This window comes from Etheostoma cragini, chromosome 1 (assembly GCF_013103735.1).
Source record: "Etheostoma cragini isolate CJK2018 chromosome 1, CSU_Ecrag_1.0, whole genome shotgun sequence".
Classification (NCBI taxonomy): domain Eukaryota; kingdom Metazoa; phylum Chordata; class Actinopteri; order Perciformes; family Percidae; genus Etheostoma; species Etheostoma cragini.
In genome coordinates this window covers 23095409-23116408 of record NC_048407.1, presented here as the reverse complement: position 1 = coordinate 23116408, position 21000 = coordinate 23095409, and the positions used below count along the sequence as shown (strand labels likewise).

Genomic DNA, 21000 nt, shown 5'->3' with positions numbered 1-21000 from the left:
TGAATTGACAAAAAAACACCTTATTTACATTATTTGCCATTATATGTTTAAGGTTACAACCCAACAAGACAAAATGACATGTTCTGGAACATGTGCAAATTTGAAATAAAAAAGCCACCACAGCCTTAACTAACTAATCCCACTCATCTAATTAGTCTCAGCCATAGTCATCAGACAGATACTGGAGGTGGATACTTGAATGCAGTGATTCCACCAGAACCGAAAGGCAACCAGAAACTGGCCACCCTCTAGAAACCAGGGAAACACTCCCAAAATATTGTCCTCACCCACATTCTCCACCACAACACATCGGTTGGTCTCCTGTTGAGATCCACCTCAAAGGGAATGCTTGCTCCAACAAACTGAATCACATACCTTTAATCCTAAACATGGGGTTTGTAAACCACTAGGGGACTAACGCTGTTCCCTTTTATCATCCACAAAAACAAAGTTCACAAAAGTAACCAACTAAGACATCCTAAATAACAGTATAGTTTTGAAGACTTTTTTCTGGTGAAGCCTGACTATTTTCTGCTGAGTTTCAGAAAAACAGTAGACATGTCTTAATTTGAACCTGCTGCCCCAATGTCGGGCTCCTGATGCGTTTCCTGCAGGACAAAATTGACACTGATTTCTGAGGCAGTAAACTCAGAAACAGTAAAGACAGTAAATTTGAAACACAATTTGGGTTGTCATAATGGCATCTCTCTGTGTGTGTGTTTGTATGTGTGTGTGTGTGTGTGTGTGTGCGGTTATAGATAAATTAATGGAAACCCAGCAACTCTGGATACTAAAACCACACGATAGAAGAATGGATGGTACATACAGTACATCAGCTCAGTTGATAAAGATGATCAGCGTAATTCACGTTTAATATGTCAAGATCATGGTGGAATAATATGAAGCTCAGGTTCTGTACATCTTGATAGTTACAGGTTTTTTTTGTTTGTTTTTTAATGTCGGGAGACATTTTACAGACATACTTGAATAAAGGCGTAAAAACTGGGTGTCTAAAGACAGTAGAAGACATTTCAAGTTTACACTGACTGTTAACTTGAAATGTCTTCTACTGTCTTTACACACACAGTCAATGTGTAATACAGCATTGAGATACACACACAGGCATCCCTCTCTAATACAACAGTACGGGATTGACAGCAGCATCCTGGTTGTTTGGCAGCTGAGACTCATTCCATGTTGTGGTGTTTTGTGTTTGAGCCCAAATCATGATCTTGGTTTAATGTCAACCACCTAAATTCTTTCCCATTTTGTTGGTCTCTCACCACTGTCTGTTACATTTTCCATAAGCAATACTTTTGTTATAAGTATTATTTCTGATTTGTTTTATTTGACAATAGCCATGCCATGTATTGCTCATCTCAAGACAAGAGACCATTGTTTTCTGATTTATGACACTAAATACTTGGATAAAAGACTGAATTTACGGTGTCACACATCAGTAAAAAAAGGTGTTTAAAATCTAAGACATATTTATTTCTATCTTGGTTGACAGGTACAAAAAAACATGGAAGCAGACATGATAGACACGTGTATTTCTGTGTATGGGGTTAAATGTTTTACAAAAACAATTGAATCATAGAAAATATTCAGTGTTACTGACCACAGTATTGTCAACTAGTTATGGTTAGCCCAGACATCTCTCTGCATTCTGTAAATAAGCATGCAAACTACAGTGTGTAGCACATCTGGTTTTGAGCAGTTTAGCTACCACTTTCTGACTGTTGTTTATTTCTTTCTTTGTCTCTTCATGTGAGAAATCAGACTTACCACTTTCTTTCTTTTCTCCTCATCTCCTTTCCACTTTTAGTAAGCATACAGTATCTGTGTGGGGTTTTGTGGAATTTAGTGCAATTGTATTTTCCTGACAACTATGCAGAGATCCAGCCTTCCTTCCTAAGTCTTTACTTCTGCTTAGAACACACAGATTTAGTTAATTAAAGATGTATTTCTCCACTGAGTCAAGACAGGAATTTTGTCTGTGTACTGTATCTATCTGTCTGTTGGTATATTGTTGGTTTCACATCCATAACCCCCCCCCCCCCTAAGACACACACACACACACACACACACACACACACACACACACACATTTAGGTCAGCAGTCCTACCTGTGTTTACATTGTTTTTGTGAAATTCTTTAAACAGTGAGCCGATGTGCATGCAGTGTTTGTGCAGTGTGTGTGTGTGTGTGTGTGTGTGTGTGTGTGTGTGCATGTGTGTGCTTGTTTGTGTGTGTTGACAGTGACTGCTTCCATCTGCAGCTATTTTGTTTCACCCTAATGATCTAAAGAAAATCTATTGTTTTGTCTCTTACTGAGAGACAGTCATCTTCACAGATGTCTGTGGGGTTTTGCTATTGTGTAATCCACAAAATACAGCATGTAAGAATGTAAGAATATACCCAACCGTGATTTTTGACAATGGTTGATAAATAACTCAAATCTGTAACTTAGCATTTAACATTAAGTTCCTAATTTCCAAGTTTTTTCTATTGTTAGACAACTAGAGTCACATGTGCAAAACTCCAACTACCGTGTGCAAAGCAGCAGTAACACAGTTTTCAAAACTGTACACGCGTATGCAATGGCTTAACCACAACATACAAAACATTGTAGCTATACAGCACTTTGTTCAAATACCAACACACTGCTGTCAAAACTGTTAACCACACATTCAAAACAGAATAGATTTCAGTCTGGTAACTATCAAACACTGCTGCTTGCAATTTTAATGCAAAAATTCAACACAAAAATGAATGAGCCATCTCAGGGTAGCTTTACAGAATGTGTCACTGCCCAATGTGAGTCCAGTGAAGATGTGAGTTGCGCATGCGTCACTTTGCGACAAGTAGCCTACAAGATGCTAACAAGAGACTTCTGTAATGTCAAAGCAGTAAAAATGGACCTACTTAACAAAGTTTGTTCACTTCTGGCTACAAGTTAGCAATCAAACACATCAGAGGTTGTCAGTTGAATTGTGTTTGAGTTAACGTTAGCAATCAATAAATCATAGATGTAGTAGATAGAATTCCTTTTCCACACAAAATCAGCCCACATACGTCCTCTTTTACCGTATTTACTAGTGTAACATAGCAGAATCAGCTTTCCAAACAAGGAATGGGACTTTGGTTATTGTAATCCTTGCTGTCAAAGTACACTCACTTACTGTAACACATAAAGAATCATGTAAAAAAAAAAAAAAAAGATGGTCGTACGATTGAAAGAACCTCAACCCCTGAGTGTGTTTCCTAGATAGGAATCAGCTGTGATTGATCTATTTGCATAACTTCAATTAGCGGTTTCTCTCATTTACAGTAACAATGGCATACATATAAAATGCAGGGGATATATTTGTGTTTCAATTTACATTATGAACAGCTGATCACTATGTATTTAGCCTAAGATAGGTTTAGAACATTATGTTGTCTGTTCTGACAGCATTTGCAAATAAAAACCCCATTGTCTTGGTTGAGCTTGTTTCTAAAAGAAGTTCAGGCATTTTAAATTTTGTGTTAAAGCAACAAGAAATGTGTTAACTCTACAGCCACACAGACATTTGGTGGGCTAACTGTGTAAAGAATTCAAGACAGTTGTTAAAAGTATTGAAAACATTGAAAATATGTTGAAGCAAACTACTAATTTCCATTCCTTCTTGTTTACCTTACTTAAAAATTTGTATATCATGAAATATATATCTTTATAAAAATCTCTATTGAAACTATTGAGTAGTGTGAAGTCGCTCAAATTGATGAGAAAGTTAGTAATTTCTGTATTGGTGTTTGATGCTAGTGTTTTTACTCTCAGTGTGTTCTGAGTGGCAGTGTGTGTTATCTCAGTGAGGAGTGTTATTAGTGTTTGGTTCACTGAGCCTGTTTTGAGACATGTGTTAAGAGTTGTGTTGCTTGGAATGAGTTTTGCAGGTGATGTAAACTGTTTAATTCAGGTGACTGTTGGTAGCGCAGACTGTGGAGTTTTGCACATGTAGCTCTAGTTGTGCCCACTGTTGTTTAGCAATCGAATAAAACTGCGTCATTTTAATTACAATTAACTTATACCAGTATTATCAGCAAATGTGCTCAAGTAACAAACTGGAGAGCATATTTAGTGAAGAACAGGCTCTTTTGGCAGCAGCAGGCATCTGTTTTCAGCACAAAAGCTCTTACAACTCACTGAACGCTAACTGGTCCGCAACAAACAGCAGAACAACACAGTTAGCGACTAGCTGGTGAACACAGTGGAACATTTAGCAGCTAAAGAGACATATATTTCCCTCAGGAGTTGTTAAAGGCCACAATCTGAGTTAAAACAGAGTGAATATTGAACACATACTTGCAAGGTGGATGCAAATACGACTCCAAAGGAAGGATAATGTTGGTACGGATTAGCTGGATGTTTAATTAAAACTGATATTTTTCAAAAATTCACGAGACCCCCATCCACATTTGAATTGTGAGGGGTGAAAACTGGCTGTAATTCCGTTAGATTTTTTGGAGCTCTACAAGATCAGAGGAACAACACAAGGACACATGGATTTAGTTTTGCTGTGGATTCTCCCTTTAACTAGATCATCAGTTGCATGCTCGTGCTGTCCTAACCCCCCCCTCACCATGCCTGTTCCACTTCTCAATGCCATTCCTGTGTTAATGCATGAATCATGACACTTTAACTCTGCGCTTCTCTTTCTTCTTTTCCCTCTTTCTCATTCATATCATTCTTTCTCACTCTCTTCCTCTCTTCAACGGTTTAACCCTCCACAGATGACTTTGTGTTGGGACTTCCTCTGAAGTGCTGATGGATCACAAGCATGACGGCCAGGTTAACAAGCAGGCAGGTTTGGGAGGTGGGTAGGGGGTCATGGTCAAAGGTCAGGATGACAGGGAAATCCTCAATGCAGGGCCGCTCATCCTTCTGTAGGGTGATTATTTCAGAAATGTGCTTTGATCTGCAGCTTCTCAACAGAATGTCCTCTTCAACAGGTGACAAAGAACTGTTGTTCCATAATTCTGTTAACTTGTCATTGTTTTATCCATGGTGCTCTTTGCTACTTGGCTGTTCTCTCTGCTGTGATACTTTCTTAGGCATACAGTACAATATTTGCAACTATGATATGTGGTAGCATATGGCTGGTTTCCATCCTGTTTCTGACATTGTGAGCAACTTTCCTTTCTTATGTCTTATATATATTTCAAAGTAAGTTTAAAATGTGTCTGTTAATTATTTCAGAGAGAATCCATCATCTGTTAACAGTGCTGTCTTATGGCAGCGATTCAAGCCAGCAGTGTTGTGAAGTGAACACAGCGCTCAATGAAACAAGCCACAAAATATGGCAAGCATAATCCTAATTAGTCATCACAGTTGCCTCCGAAATCTACTTTGAAAATACATCGTTGAGACAAAATGGAAAAGCAGCAGTTTAACTGAGCTTTTAAAGTCTGTCACACCACAGTGGCGTCTTCCTCTGGGTAAATCACAAGGCACGGCTGTAAAGGCCTGGCTGGAAACACTTTGATCACAGTAAAAAAAATGAGGGAAACGAGAGAGGATGTCCACATTTTTTAGGTGAACCCAAGTTCTTACCAGGTCATCTTTTTCCAACTGGACACATGGGCAGCTTTAGAAGACAATGTTAATGCTGGTTTAAAAATAATAAATATTAAATTTGCACCTGGTTATAAAAATCGCCCTGAGTGATCCAATCACAAGTAGATAGCTCTAGTACGTTGGGCCATGTCTGGCATTAGAATGTGTCTCTACATGCCTCTTTAGCATGGATTGGGTCTCACTTGCCAGTTGTAAATGCAGTTCCATTATGTATAAAGTTCTGTTGTCACTCTCACATAAATTATATATAGAAACATGCAATGAAAAAGTGGTACATATAGTCTTTGTCTGCGCTGAAGGACGTACCTTTTTCTGCAGGACAGGGTTTTGTGTTTTTTGCTGCTAGTACAACACTCTATATGTTAGCTTTAAATTATTGCACCCATCCCAGGGAAAGAGACTTCCAACCACGGTGAGAGCAGATGCCACTTGTAAGTTACTCAAAATAAAAGGTAGACATGGTGATATACTAAAACTTCCATACAGTTATGGAAGAAATCACAAATTCAGCAAAACAACCCCACCTTCCAGGTGATGGTTAAGATTCAACTTGACGTCAACATGTGGACAAAGACAATAGAAGACAACATCAAATCCAAAATAAATGTTTTAATGTGGAAACATATCTCTAAGGTCTGATAACTACTCTCAACGTACCAAATCGTCTCCACAAACTCTCTCTCTCTAAGCCACACGCACGCACTCAAACACACACACACACACACACACACACACACACACACACCCACACACACACACACACATACTGTTTCTGTGTGGTTGGGGGTAACAGCACAGTAAAAAAGATGATAGCTCCTCAGCAGGTACATGTCACCTCATTGTGCTCTTTGATAAGAACAGACACTTCCCTTTAACACGGGACTGACAAACACACACACACTCGACCACGTTCTCTTCGTCCTGTCACACAGTTATCTTTTATGGCTCTGTCCAAATAAAGCTGGCAATTTGGAAAATGCATCATTTTAGTCTTCAGTCCACATTTAGCTGCTGTTTTTCAAACACAGAAGTAGAGCATTTCAAAAAGCTCTTTCTATTTACTCAACCTCTTTATGAAAACATTCATTTTGAATGTCACTATGGCCAACTCCCGTGTTTCTTGTCATTTACTTTATGTCAGAAATAGAAAGAAGAGGTGACAAACTTAGCAGTATAATACATACAATAGAAATGAAATAATAATAATAATAATATTAATAATACAATAAAGTGCAATAAAGGTTTCATCAATGAATGGAAACTAGTTGCTGCAGATCAGAAAATGTATGATGTAATCTGGAAAATGATAAGCATTAATACGTTATTTGGCTAAAACTCGCAAAGCTGCCAGTATGTTCCTTTAATCTGCAACATGGATTTCTAGTATGAGTGTCTGTGTGTATTAGGAGGTTAGTTACAGGATCATCTCCTATCGTCAATGAGGTGTGAACCTCAGACTTCTCACGTCCCCCAACCCCCCTTTACACCAGCCCAGGTGTCAAAGCCCCCACTGAGGTGGCACTTATCACTGGTCTGGGAAAGAGCTGCTTTGTGACAACACACACACGCAAAGACGCTCAGATACCACAGGATGACTTGGGATGGAAAATGTCTTTTCCATCACTAGATATTGAGGTCTGTGGATTATCAGTCTAGATAAGAATGATAAAATGACTGAGTTTCATTGACGTCGTAGAACCTCAGAAACCATGAGATGGCCAATTCTCTTTTAGATCTTACAACCCGCTTAATTAAACTTCCCATTCAAATATTTTGGCTCCACTACTACACACTACATTATCTGGCTCACTAGCTGGCTCAGTTGGTCTCAGATACTACCATCGACACACAGATTTATCTATGACTACCTGCCTGGTGTTTGTTTTTAGGCTCTGTATCTTGCACTGTTCTCCCTCCTCCTTTCCTCTGACGATAAATATGTCACTCTGCTGTGTGTGTGTGTGTGTGTGTGTGTGTGTGTGTAGCAGAGAAAGAGAGTGAGTTTGGGGAGACAATTTGGGACGTTGAGTCACCCACAGGTCAGATAACACAGCAGACAGACACACATAATTATTTAGAGCCCCAAACCATTCATTTATGTCATCTTTATGGCACGCCTAATAAATATAGGTCTAGTTCTGTTATTATAATCTCAATAGCAACTTTATTTTGAGTTGTACAGGTTCAATGTGCAACTAAATTTTTTCGCAAGAAATAGAGGACATACACATCATAAACATCTGTGGAGGACACTAGCCAAATGGTTGCAGTAATGACCTCATGACCAGAGGGTCAACGGTTCAAATTCCTGTACCGCCTGGTAGCAAAAGTGGCCGAAACACAACAACTGTCATCAAAACACTGTAGAACAAGTTACCCAACACTCAGTCACTGCAATGAGATCAATGGCAGACTGGTTTATACTGTAATTTGCAGATGCTAAAAACATGCTACGAAACTCTCTTTGTCTCTCCAGAGCACAGTCTGCTGAAAGGTGTCTTCTGTATCAAATTTTACAAAGTGATTATCACATTACAATTGTGAAAAACATCACAAACAGCTTACATATTGGAGATTTCTATAATGAGATTATAATTCTATAAAACCAAATTGGCTTGTTAACATGTAATCCCCGAATGTATATGTGTAACCATGTTAACTCGGTGTGCTGCCCATTAGTGTGCCCGACTGTTTTGTTTAGTCCCTGTGACTCCTTCTAGTTTGCACACATGTTAGCAAAATATGCATGATAGCTTGTTGCTGTGTGGAGACAACTTTTTCAAGTATTTTTAACTGGCAGGACAGCAGTATATATTTTTTGCTCTATGGTGTTTTAAGCCCCCATGCCCCCTTCCAGGCAGCTCTACGACAGCTGCCTTCAAGGCACCTAACCCTAACCACAATCATAACCATAACCATTGCCCAATCGACTTCAAGGCAGAGCTGCGATCATTGACTTCAAGGCACCTAACCCTAACCTTAACCCTAACCCTAACTAGTGCCTAATCCTTGTAAGAGATGTTGGGGGCAAAAACACAGATAAACATATTTTTCCCAAACTGGTATTTTATCCCAATACAAATTGTTTGTATTCACCTAACAAACGAAAACCATGCAGCTTTCAATTGCGGTTATTGGCTTTTCTGATGAGCTCGTAGAAGTGGAAAACTTTTGCTGCTGCAACGCATGAAGACAGATAAAGGCTCCGCTGCTCTCTTGTGGTTACTGTCTGCTGACAGGCAGTCTGTAACAATCACTGCAGGCGTAACATACTCTGGACTGCTGACAATGTTAAAGAATTAGTGGGATTAGTTGCCTGATATGCCAAAAGTCTCAGTCAAAATGGAAAAGCACTTTAGTGCAAATTGGTTTTTTATTTATTCATTTAGATTTTCCTTTGTCTGAAAGCCAGATTGGTGCGGCCTCTGTAGTTTCATTGTTTAACTCCTTTTGGAGAATGTTCCAAATTTTGTATTCTCCCCTGTGTCTTTCCACATTTTCCAATGAAGGTTTTGTGACCTTTTATTGCCGGGTTCTTAAACCTCCTCTGCACAATCATCATTCTATTTTATTTCTTATAAATCTTGCGAACCCAGCAGTTAAAGAGCTGTCATTTTGTAGAACATGGCAACACACTGTTGTTGACTGTTTGTCTTGAGTTGTGTCTCAGTCAGCAACAAGAAGGTTCTATGTTTATCTGAACAAATGGAATAAAACTGTTAACCATCACTTGTGCTGTCTATATAATTTGTGTTTTCTCCTTAAATTAAGGTGATTTGACTTTCTGGATCCCAATAATAACAGGTTGCCCCCTCATATGGACCCTGTGTAAGTAGTCTAGTCAGTTGTACTGTAATTGTCATTGTGACTGGGTGTGCCATCACTTGTAACATCCCTGTGATAATAGCTGATGTCCTCATAATTGGTGTTATCCATTGCGCTGTCCCTGTAATCTGTACTGTCTCACATGAGGACTTCCAGGTGACACTTAAACTGCCTCCAACAGAGAGGATGTTTGATCTGTCACAACTCTCCCTTGTGGCCTTCAGATGTAAATGAAATTTGATGTTGTGATGTTAGTATTCATCACACCTGCCTGGAGTCTTCATGTGATTACCATGTAAAACTATTTAAATTAGCCTTCATTTAAATTGTGGCCTTTGATAATTAAGCGTTATCCCAAACCAAAAGATCCAGACCTTAGTGTAAGGGACAGCATAAATATCTAAATACAAATAAGACTACACAAATAAACAACACAAATATAAATATACAGAAAATAAGCAATGACATCAAAACCATTTCATATATATTTTTCATGAGAGAGCGAGAGCCATTCTGGCTGATCCTAGTCATCCTTTGTGGGATCAATTTAGGCTGCTGCCATCCGGGCGCAGGTATAGTCTGCCACGATGCAGAACTAACAGACTTAAAAGGTCATTCATCCCGGCGGTTATTACCATGGTTAACAATACTCTGTAAATTTAATTTAATTTATGTACTGTGGTTGTGTTTATTGTTGTGGGTTGATAAAATATTGTTACTGCTGGCTGTAATTCAAATTGCCCCTTGGGGATAATAAAGTTACCTTGAACCTTGAACCATGGACAACAGCTTAAACATAGAGTAAACCAAGAAATTGCACACCAAATGATTTTATATGATGTTATGGCAAACAATTGGATTTTTCAAAAATATTTTCTTTATATAAACATGCACTTTAAAAGCCATCTACCACCTAAAAGGAATTAGGTTAATTATGAAGTTTATACCATAACCAGCACTTCTGACGTTTCCTTACCACTGGTATGTTTCAGTAGCAAAGATACAAATATTTTTAAACCTAAAAGCCCCACATAGCGAGGAAAATAAAATACTATAATCTCAAAACATTATGGACAATGACAACCCAACACACTTAGCCACATGATTTCTAGTCCCTTTAAAGTTTCTTCAAAGAAGAAGCCCTTTCAAATTATTTTTATATCTATGACAGTATTATGTGTCCTAAAAGCTACCCCAGATCTGGGTTTATAGAACTGTTCACTGAGTCAACACAGTAAAAATAAATCACTAAGTAGAGTAGAAAAGAAAAGAAAAGAACAAATACGCCATCTAGTGCAGGCAGGCAGGAAACACAGTGCACTCCGGATAAAAGCCAGTGCTAGACAATCCAGTGCCTGACAAATCAGGTTCCCGCACCACTGGAAGACATGGATTGACAGCTAACAAGCCATCACCTTCCGTTAGCATTCCATTAACCGCCACTCATTTTGACGTCACTTTGACAGTAAATAACTTTACATTTGAAGTGTTTAAAGACTCTTTTGGTCCATTATTTATTTCTAAAGAAACACGACAATGTATTAGAGGCTCCGTTACCTTATGCCTCACGTTATGGCCCCGTAGCAGACGTTTAAAAAAAAAAATAGGCTAACGACTCTGTCATTACCACGTGACTTGCTGTTTTATAGTAGTGGAATTACTGTAGAGTAGACCTACAAGATAAACTCGCAGGCAGTTTTGAATTACATTAGCTGCTTAGGTTTAATTACTAATGTTAACTAGCACTTTAGTAATAATTAGCGTGGGCCTATGTTATCTCCTAACAAATACCTACGCTGAGCATCTCACAGCGCAGAGACACAGCAATTCTTGTTTTTCTCCTTTATGAGGCCAAAAAAAATGGCTGGTAAAAAGTGACTGTGGCAGGTGGTGAAAAAAGTTCAGGCCTCATACGTAGGTGCAGGGCCTGAATTGATGCTGCGTTGAGAAGAGCCAGTTGAGGTGGCTCGGGGATTTGGTAAGGATCGAAAACAAGTCCCCCACATCTAAGGCATGTGTAATATCCACTGCACCATCACCACCACTTATTCTGCCATGAAATGAAATGCCGACCGGTTAGCATAGGACAAGTAGCTTAAATATGCAATAATTTATATCAAGAGTTCAGTTGCTTAAAAGTAGTAGCCTACTTTCAAGCTGTTTTCTGTGTGTGATTTGTATGCTTGGATTTTCAGTTGTATAGATAGACTACTTTATTGTCATTACACATGTACAGGTAGGCTACAAGGCAACAAAATACCGTTTGGAGAAATGCCTCCGGTAGGCATTTGAGGCTATATAAAGCCAACTGTGGCACTGTATCACCATGTTTGGTCCTTTAGGATAAATTGCAGGACCCCGATTTTCTTTTCTTTTTTGGGGGGGGGGGGGAGATTTGTGTGCAATCTGCAGTTGCTTTAATCATATGGAAGTTCTGTCTATTTCAATTTAATGTAAGACAATGTGATCAACGTAAAATATATATATTTTAATTTCTTGTATTCAATGATAGCCTGTCAAAAATGCGTAAATGGAAAAACTTTTATTTTGAATTAATGAATCTTTGCACTTCCTTCTGCCAGCTTGAACCTGGCGAGGGGAACGAACCTTAATCGTTGTCTGCCGACGAAAGGACTTCGCGATGAAGTAAATAAACAAAAAATAAAATGAATACTGTTGAGAAGAAGCTAGCGGACTTGATACGTGAACACCCGAATTTATATGACCAATCCCGGCGGGACTACAAAGACAATCTGAAGGGGCATTTGTCGTGGAGGGATATTGCAGACGACATGGGAAAGTCGGAGGAGGAGGTGAAATTGAAATGGAAAAATCTACGCGACAAGTTCTGTAAGGCGAAGAAGCGAATGGCCAAGAGGAGCTTCCCTCTGCTGACAAGCGACGAGAACCTGGTGGAGAGGCCCGTCCCGGTGCTGTACCACCAGCTAGCCTGGCTCAGCGCTTATGTCAAACCTAGAGTAGAAAGTGGCAAGGGAGAGACCGACGAGGTTCGTGTCTGTCATCCATTTAATAAAAAAAACTAAATTCAAGCATTTGTTTTGGTTTGTTAGTTTTTTACTTTGGCCCTCGAAAACGTAATCACCACCACTGCTAACAATAGGCTTTAATCATATTTACACTGTAATCTAATCTGTATATAATATGGATGTATACCTACACATCCCAAATGAAATAGGTTTTTGTACAAACTAATCGCAAGACAACATCCAGAGAGACCGACCGCACTGTTAGCTAGCGATATGACGCCTGCCTCTCAGAATATCTGGGCTAACCTTTCAAAATAAAAGCACATCGTGGAAAACCGTTAATCTTGAAGAATATTCTGATTTAAAAATTAAATAAATTCTTAAACAACTTCTCTTGATGGAGTACAACACTGTGTAAATTTAGTCATGATACAGGGCATGAACACAGTGTAAAAATATTTTACTGTAATAACTGTTTTTAGTTATTTATTTCCCCCCTTGATTATAATTTGGAGTATTGTCTGCAATTTGTATTCTTTTCTTTACATTGGCTATTTTTAAAATATTTGTAAATCTGTAAATTGATGACAGGCATTTCAGCTGTCTCTTATTTTAATGTTAGGGTTTCTTTCTTCTTTCTTCTTCTTTTACAAGCCCCTAGGGATTTTATTCCGTCCCACCTGTTCTTTTTTTAATTTGCTTTTTATTGTTATTGTATATTTCTTATTTTTATATTAACAAATAAAAGACATACAGAGATCAACAACCAATTTAGGTGGGATACAGCAAAAAAGTAAAATTTAACTGCAGTGTCATTGACTAATTTTGTGTATCAATGCAGAAGACAAAAATAGTAAGTAACCAATATTATTTTTGACTTAACAAAATAAAAAGGGGATGGATATCCGATTTTGAGGCTAAAAGAGATTCTGATTATTTTTTTTATTTTGTCCGATATTCTTTCTTTTAAATTAATCAGACAGGCCCTCCTGGATTGTATGAAATACAAAGTAATACAAAATCATATTTTTGTATTGAAATAGTTTGTTTTAACTGTAGACTTACAACAAAGTAGAAACCCAGTCAAACCCGGAAGTCTGTGTAGTTCCCAGTAGGAGGTATAGGTTGTATAAGGAACCTTTTTATCTGTATGGCTGTGATTGCCAAATACATTTGAAGCTTGTTATCAAAGATGTTGTCTGTGTTAACAAGTAATGCTGCTATTTGTTGTTGACATGCCACACAGGTAGCTGTAAGTGGCGAGGACGTGGAGAAAGAGCAAAATAAAGACGAGAAGGAGCAACAATGTACCATGCCTGTTGTTAGTACTAGCTTTTCTCTTGTGGAGTCCTGTCCAAACAATCATCAGGAGATGGGAGTGTCTCTTAAACGTAAAAGGCAAACCACTACAGAAACTGAGATAAGCTCTGCAGATGCCCTGACCAACCTCAGAGATGAAGATGAACTTTTCCTGCTCAGCCTTCTGCCTTCATTAAAGAGGCTTACCATTAAAAAAAGAATGGAGGTACGGATGAAATTCCAGCAAGTGCTTTATGCTGCAGAGTTTGAGGACTAAATGACTCCTAAAAGGCAATACAAATTGTATGACCAGTGATTTTGGAATAATTATGATTCTTCATTCAACCTATAAATATATTTTTTTAAATTATAACTTTAATATTTATTTTTGGATCACCACTGCTATTATAAATATCAATATTTAGATGTCTATAATTCAGTGTTGTGAGATTTGTCTATGTAACAGTATAACCCGACCGATATTAAGGCTGAAACCGATACAAATATTTGGTTATTTAAAAATTCAATATTCAGATATATCGGCCAATATATAAAAAAAAAAAAATTATCCAGTCATTATAAATGCCGATATTGTTAGTTGGGAAATGTCTAATATCGGCCCGCCGATAAATCGGTCAGCCCATTTTGTCCACACCCATTCATGTCATTTGGCCTTGCGCTAGGAAATGGTGTGCATGTGTTAACTTGGTAACTCAGAGTGATAAAAAATCTGAAAATTAGTTTCAACCCATTGCTGATAAACTTTTCTTTTGAAAATATCCGCAGACAGAACACACAAATGCTACAATTACACAATATTATTACCACTTACACAGATAAAACCTGTTAAACAGTACCAGCTCACTTCACTAATATATATATATATATATATATATATATATATATATATATATATATAACAAAATAAATTCCAGACATTTTGAAATAACTGCATATATAAATAGCTTTTTTATTTAACCTTGTAGCTACAAATGATGATAAAAGTTAGGAAAGAGTTGTCAGCGCTGCCTAATTCTCTTCAAATGATTTTTGTAGAGAAGACATATCTCTCTGACTGTACACAAATCGATATCCTTTCTCTTTCTGAAATAAGTCATTTCTACTGTATATTTTTTTACAAATAAATATTTTCTTGCTTTGGAAAAAAATGTTTTTAGCTTCTTGTTATTTTTCCGTGTTTATAGATATCAAAAAAGCACTCTGTTATTAAATATAAAGGTAGTGGCTGCTAAAATGTGTTGGTGTTTTACAATAGAGACAGTCTATAATCCAGATGCACACAAATGGTCACCCTATGTCCAACATTTTTAAAACAAATCATAACCTGCTAGTTTTTCAGTTTAGAAACAGACTTTTTTTTTAATTAGTACTGCAAACTTCAAATTAAGTATGATGGTACAGATTTTATTGTATTTATTTAATTTTTTATCATCTACCAAATTGTACAATACTCTCTTTTGTTTTTCATTTTGTTTATCAGTCTTTGTGTTGCTTTAGAGGAAAGCATTAGCAGAATAAGCATGATCTTATTTCCCTGAGAGTATATTCTAGCTACAGTGATTTTTTTATATTTCATTCTCTTAGCTCTTAGTCATTCACACACACACACACACACCAATTTATGGTCCGTCTCAACAAGGACCTCCCTTTCTGTTCAGGGATTGGTTGGTAACAGCAGTCTTGACCCTCCTCTATTGCAGAAAGCACTGTTCACCAAAATGTGTATGTTTTCATTCATATTTTCATGTGTCCCATTCATATGAGCAGTGTATTATGCTAATGTGTAGGTGGGGTGTATTTAGGAGTATAAATCAGTGCCCCTCTCTCTCTCTTCCTCACTGTATATATCCCTCTACAAGCCTGCTCTGGAATACCTCTTCCCTCTTTGCCTGTGTTACTTCCACACTCCACCCCCTCTCCCTGGCTTCCTGCTCTATTGTCATTGGGTGCTGTGTGGGGTGATGGTTGTGGTTTCTGTTGGTGATGTCTCCAGAGCTTGTTCCAGCTTACTGATTCAAACCTATAGAAGCTCATTTTTATTTAACAGCCTTGCTGCACCTCATGGTTTGATTACATTAGATAGATAGATAGATAGATAGATAGATAGATAGATAGATAGATAGTGTGTTTTGAGAGAATAAATAAAAAGAACATATTAAGAAGACAACCCTTCATCTGTTTATCACCATCTGAAGTGTCCATCATGGGACATCTAGGAGCCACTCACTGCTGCCTGTAGCTGCCACTACTGGCTTGGGATTGACACCCTGAAGCGTGGACTGTACATGCTAGTAAGTCGAGGAATCAAGTCCATCTTGAACAGACATTGCCTAACACTACATTACTGGACCAGAGCATAGACTTATCCTTTTTGGGACGAGACTACTGAGTGTTGACAAACTGCAGAAATAAGGATCACCTTTCTGCTTTCGACTGACTGAGGTGAGATGCAATAATCGCATTATAATATATGTACATGTCCATAAGGGATGATGGCGTGTAACATAAATATATTGTTGGTATAATTACAATGTCTCTTCTGCAATTGTAGGACAGTACACTCACTGTTTATTGTTTTCTTCAAAATGATATTAATAAATCACAGTATTAGAATCTATGAGCCTAGCACCACTCCAGCACTGCTGCAGATGAAAGGCTTGCTACTATGATGAAACAGCATCTCATCCTCCTATTGGTGGAAATGGGTACCACTATAGGCTATTGATTTGTTGGTCCGGCTGTCTGTCATGTGGAAGGGTATGTTCCTACAGTGATGAACATGGTCATATGGTACAAAAATACCACCCTGGAAGTAGTGTTTGTTAAGGTGTGGTTCGGGGATGATGGGAGAGGAGAGAGTGAAGACAGAGTCAAGGCGGAAAGTGAACGCAGGGTGGCAGGAGAGAGATGTAAAAATGAGAAACTGAAAAAGAGACTTGTGTAATTAAGATGTGCAAAATTAACCGCCATGCAGGCTGCATGCATGCAGATTATGAATGCAAGATTTTTGAATTAAATTGAATAAAATTTACTTAAAAAAAATGTAAGCCCAAATGCTAATAGCATAACACAGTTGTCGTCCCTATTGTTGATTTCTTACGTTTGACACTGTTAAAAGTACTCACAAAAAGGCAGAAAATCTATGAACAGCCTCACAAAAGCACATGCACACAAAAAAATTAAGAAGCTTACACATTTTATATGTGGTGAAACAGGGAGCAAACAGGGAGTAAGAAAACACCAGGGGATATAACGATACAGAGATATTGCATGTGAGGCAGAAAACAGGTGTAGTAGAATGAAACCAAAAAACAAATGGATATCAACCTCAAGGCAGCAGCGGCCTGAACTATAAATTCTCTGCAAATGCAGCCATTTAGAGAATTAACACAGGCAGTATAGAGTCAGCTGAGGGTGCAAAAGGCAAGTCATATGATCCCTGGTCAGCCCTCAGCTATTAGAGGAGAGAGAGAGTATGGCAAGCAGAGGAAGAAAGGCAGAACAAGAGGAAACAACAAAAAAGGGAAAGACACCAGTGGTCCTTGTAATGCAGTCTATTGTAGCCTCCATGCTACGACAGTTTCTCTTGCTGAGTGTTGTAATGGAGTTAACATTTGTCAGTTGGTGAGGTCGGAGACTTTTACCTCCCACTCTTACATCATGGTAAGGGGGAGGCCTTCATCATAAGCTACCACTAGAAGAAAAGGTAAAACCTCCTCCTTCTATATTCTGTTTTGTAATGTCAATTTTGGTTGTGACTATACCATTTTGGCATTAAATCAAGATTTACGAAGAGTTTAGCAGAATGTCTGAAGTAAGAACCTTTTGGGATATATTATTTATGACAGTGAAAGGTCTCATCCTGTGGTGTCTGTGTTTACAGTGTTTGTTTGAATCAGTGAGGATATATGGGAGGCAAAGATGCAACAAATCATTGAGTCTAATTGCACAAGAACATTTCGGGGCAATATAGTTGCCTGACAATCAGACTGAATAGCCATTTTGTTTTATCTTGTTCTTTAATTATGTTCTTGGAACCAGGCTTAAAATGCAAATTTGTAGCAATTCTTGTCCATCTCAAAAGGGTGTGCATTGTGCTCGGCCAGCGGCTACATACCACCAGTGCCCAGCCAGGGATGGGAACACAGTTGGGTTTTGCAATGTAAAGTTTGGAGTAATCCTTGTTTTGTGTAGGCTACACCAGACAGGAGCAATTATAACAAAAAACATTTTTTTATTCCCTGGATTTTTTTATGCACTCTTCTCTAATCTTCCTGCTTCTAAGATCTTATTCTGTCTCCACTGTTTTTCTCTAGGCTTTCTCTAGGCTCAGCAGAAGCCTAGCACATCCTGAGCCTGTGACCTAACTGTAAAACACCATATTTGAGGGTCATCTGGTTCCAGGAAATCAGAAAAATCCAAATAGACTTGAAGGTACTGCTGCAGCTTAACAGGAAACAGACCAGAGGGAGCCACTTCAGGACTCAGGGATCTGCTTGATTTACTATCCTCTTTGCTACAAGACAGTGGCCGAGGAGAGTACCATTCAACATGTACTCCCCTCAGAGTCTCCACCGCTGGGGCATCACTCATAGTGAGAGTATGGAGCGGTTAGCCTACAGCCAGGGTAGGTTATTTGTGTTATTTGAATTAATAACCCTATCTATTATATGCTGATAACTCCTGTCAACTCCTACTGCAATCTGATCTCATACAATGTACTGTAATGACTTGAACAACAGTTCAGTGTTCATGTCACTGCACTGAAACAAAGCATCTGTCCTGTCTGCAGTTTACTCTTGTCTATTGTAATACATTAAAGCAAAAAAAAAAAATCAAATTTAAATTGTTTTCACTCTGACCCTAACACTTAACTTAAGGTGTCCATAGGCCAAATATCAGTAAAAGTGAATTAAGAGCGAATATGATTAAATTAAGCATCATTCTAGCTCTGCCAGGGCACTGAAGTCCTACAGGTGATCATGATCAGCTGACTTTTACATTTTAATAAGTCCCTAACAAACCAAAACAGTAAGGCAGCTTTTATAGGCTGATTTGGTATAATCTTTAGTATAATCCACGACAAGATTTAAGGTTGTGAATTTTTCATGTGTTGCTAAGTTCTTGATACTAATAACATTTTCAAGCACTAACAATTTAAGGAAAACAAACTTAAACATTTCCTGGTTCCTGCTTTGACAAATGTGAATAATTGCTAGTTGTTTTGGTCCTCTATGATAGTAAACTGAATATCCTTGGGTTTTAGACTGCTGGCCAGACAAATCAACACTTTTAAAGATGTCAACTTGGCCTATGTGAAACATTTTTTAAATTTTATGACATTTTATAGAAGAAAATAATAAGCTGAATAATCAAGGAAATAATCAACAGATTGATTTTGATAACTGATGAGGGAAATAATAATTAGTTGCAGCCATGCATTTCATATAGCATGCTTGTTTTACTTAAAACCTTGAACAGGTTTTTAAACGCCAACTCAGCCTGACTTTCTTCATGTACTTCTTCCTTATCTTCACTGGTGCCTGTGTGGGTGTTATTGTTTCCACTGTTGTGCTTCTAAATTCTACTAAATTCTGTTTTGCATAGCTATTAAAGGAATTTCCTCTCTGGGTTCAACATACTACATTAAGATTAGGGCAGCAGCCAGGACGTTGGAAATACTAAGATCATCATGAGTCCAATTTCCCCCAGCAGAACCCCGCCCACATAAGAAATCATGGATAAGCCACCAATTAAACTGTGTAAATTTCTTTGAGAATTTAAAGAAATCACAAAATGCTAGTCATTAATGTAAATTTTTAATTATAGTATCTGTATTTGGTTTGTTTAAAACTAAAGATAAAGACATTTTGCCCAACATTTTGGGATTTTATGTAAAATGCAACATATGTAGCAGGTTTTTGCTACCAAGTTGAATGTTTTTACCCAAATTACCAAACACACAGTGGTGGAGGAAATATTCAGATCCTTTTCTTAGATGAAAGTTAATGAATATTAATAGGGAAATGTACTTAAAGTCTCAAGAGTAAAAGTAGCCTTTTTGTATTAAAAGTGGCAATGTGTAACTTTCAGTTTGTGTTGATTCTAGCGCCCACTTTGTACAACAGCAGTAGTGTTTTTACCACACCTGCTGTTGTAAAGGTCTTTTCTTTACAGTGCTTTGTTGCCCATTGCAGATTACTGAGTTAGCATTTCGGGGAGGTAGCCTATAGTTGCAATGAATACTTTGCTCAACCAGAAAATCATCCATTTACAATAAGAATGCGTTAGATGCATCGTTGCATTTCAAGTGTTGCAAATGGTAACTTAGCCTACTTTGCATGTATCGTAAGCTAAACCGGGTAACACTGTGTCTCGAGCCACAGCATTAAGAGTTTGTTTAAACATAGTAATAACTTATGTAGTGCATTTCATGAAACCCGAGGATGCTTTACACAAGTACAGAGATAGAAAATAGTAGACCAACACAAACAATAACTAAAAACTATAGCCGCAAGCGGCGATCTGCGGGTTCAAACCGTTTTTCTCAGTAGCAACTTCAAAGTAATTTCACACACGTGCTCCAACATTTTTATATAACATATACTGCAAGTTTTGTAATGAGTATACAAACTTTGTTTAAAAAGCTTACAACTGATTTGTCAAAAACATCTATTTTCAATTCAGTATTGTATTCAGTAATTCCAAGCTCAAACCTTGATGTGTGTCATTCCACGTCCAGTTATTGAGTTATTGAGTCATTATGTAAACATTTCCTGGAAGTTTTGTGTTGATTGGACAAACATTTAGTCACTAAAAGCATGATTTGCGATATATCACCTGCGGTTTGATTGCATTTATAGCGCCCCCTGGTGTTCAATTTGAATGAAACTTTCAGTGCGTAGTTCAGGTGCTTATGAGGACATACGCTGAGAGATTTGTGATGATAGGACAACGAATATGTGATTTATAGTGAAATGTGTGCAATGTCACTCACTTATCTTGCACTTGTAGCGTCGCCTAGTGGCATATGTATATTAAACTGTCTGGGTATATCTGGGGCACTTATCTGAACATACCCTGTGAGTTCTGTGAGAATTGGCTTATGTACATAGCCACGCCCCTTTTTAAGTTCATTGGTCAACACCTTGACAATTAATTAAGATGTGAATATGTTTTATACAACTTTTAATGAGCTTGATCCATTGATGATTCACTGAAAATTTGGGGGCAATCGGAATCTGTGT

At 37.9% G+C, this 21000-nt stretch overlaps 2 protein-coding genes across 3 annotated transcripts in view; both read left to right on the top strand.

Moving 5' to 3' along the window:
• Positions 1-12022: 12022 nt before the first annotated feature.
• LOC117948572 (transcription factor Adf-1-like) lies at positions 12023-14615 on the top strand. The gene is made up of 2 exons (XM_034878272.1): positions 12023-12454; positions 13680-14615. The coding sequence occupies exons 1-2, from the start codon at positions 12113-12115 to the stop codon at positions 14007-14009; spliced, it is 672 nt and encodes a 223-aa protein (XP_034734163.1). The 5' UTR covers positions 12023-12112; the 3' UTR covers positions 14010-14615.
• Positions 14616-15919: 1304 nt separating this feature from the next.
• rufy2 (RUN and FYVE domain containing 2) overlaps positions 15920-21000 on the top strand; it is a 28099-nt gene continuing 23018 nt past the window's right edge. Inside the window, exons 1-2 of one of the 2 annotated variants that reach the window (XM_034871530.1) lie at positions 15920-16195; positions 18070-18380. In XM_034871530.1, coding sequence (XP_034727421.1) covers positions 18305-18380 — 76 coding nt within the window. In that variant the 5' untranslated portion in view covers positions 15920-16195; positions 18070-18304. Of the gene's footprint in view, positions 16196-17219; positions 17460-18069; positions 18381-21000 lie in introns of those variants that run through there. The other variant, XM_034871522.1, reaches the window with a different exon arrangement.

Excerpts from the sequence above, each read along its gene's own strand:
- LOC117948572 (XM_034878272.1), top strand. The coding sequence starts at position 12,113 with ATGAATACTGTTGAGAAGAAGCTAGCGGACTTGATACGTGAACACCCG. Across the intron at positions 12,455-13,679 it reads GCAAGGGAGAGACCGACGAG|GTAGCTGTAAGTGGCGAGGA; the intron begins GTTCGTGTCTGT and ends CATGCCACACAG.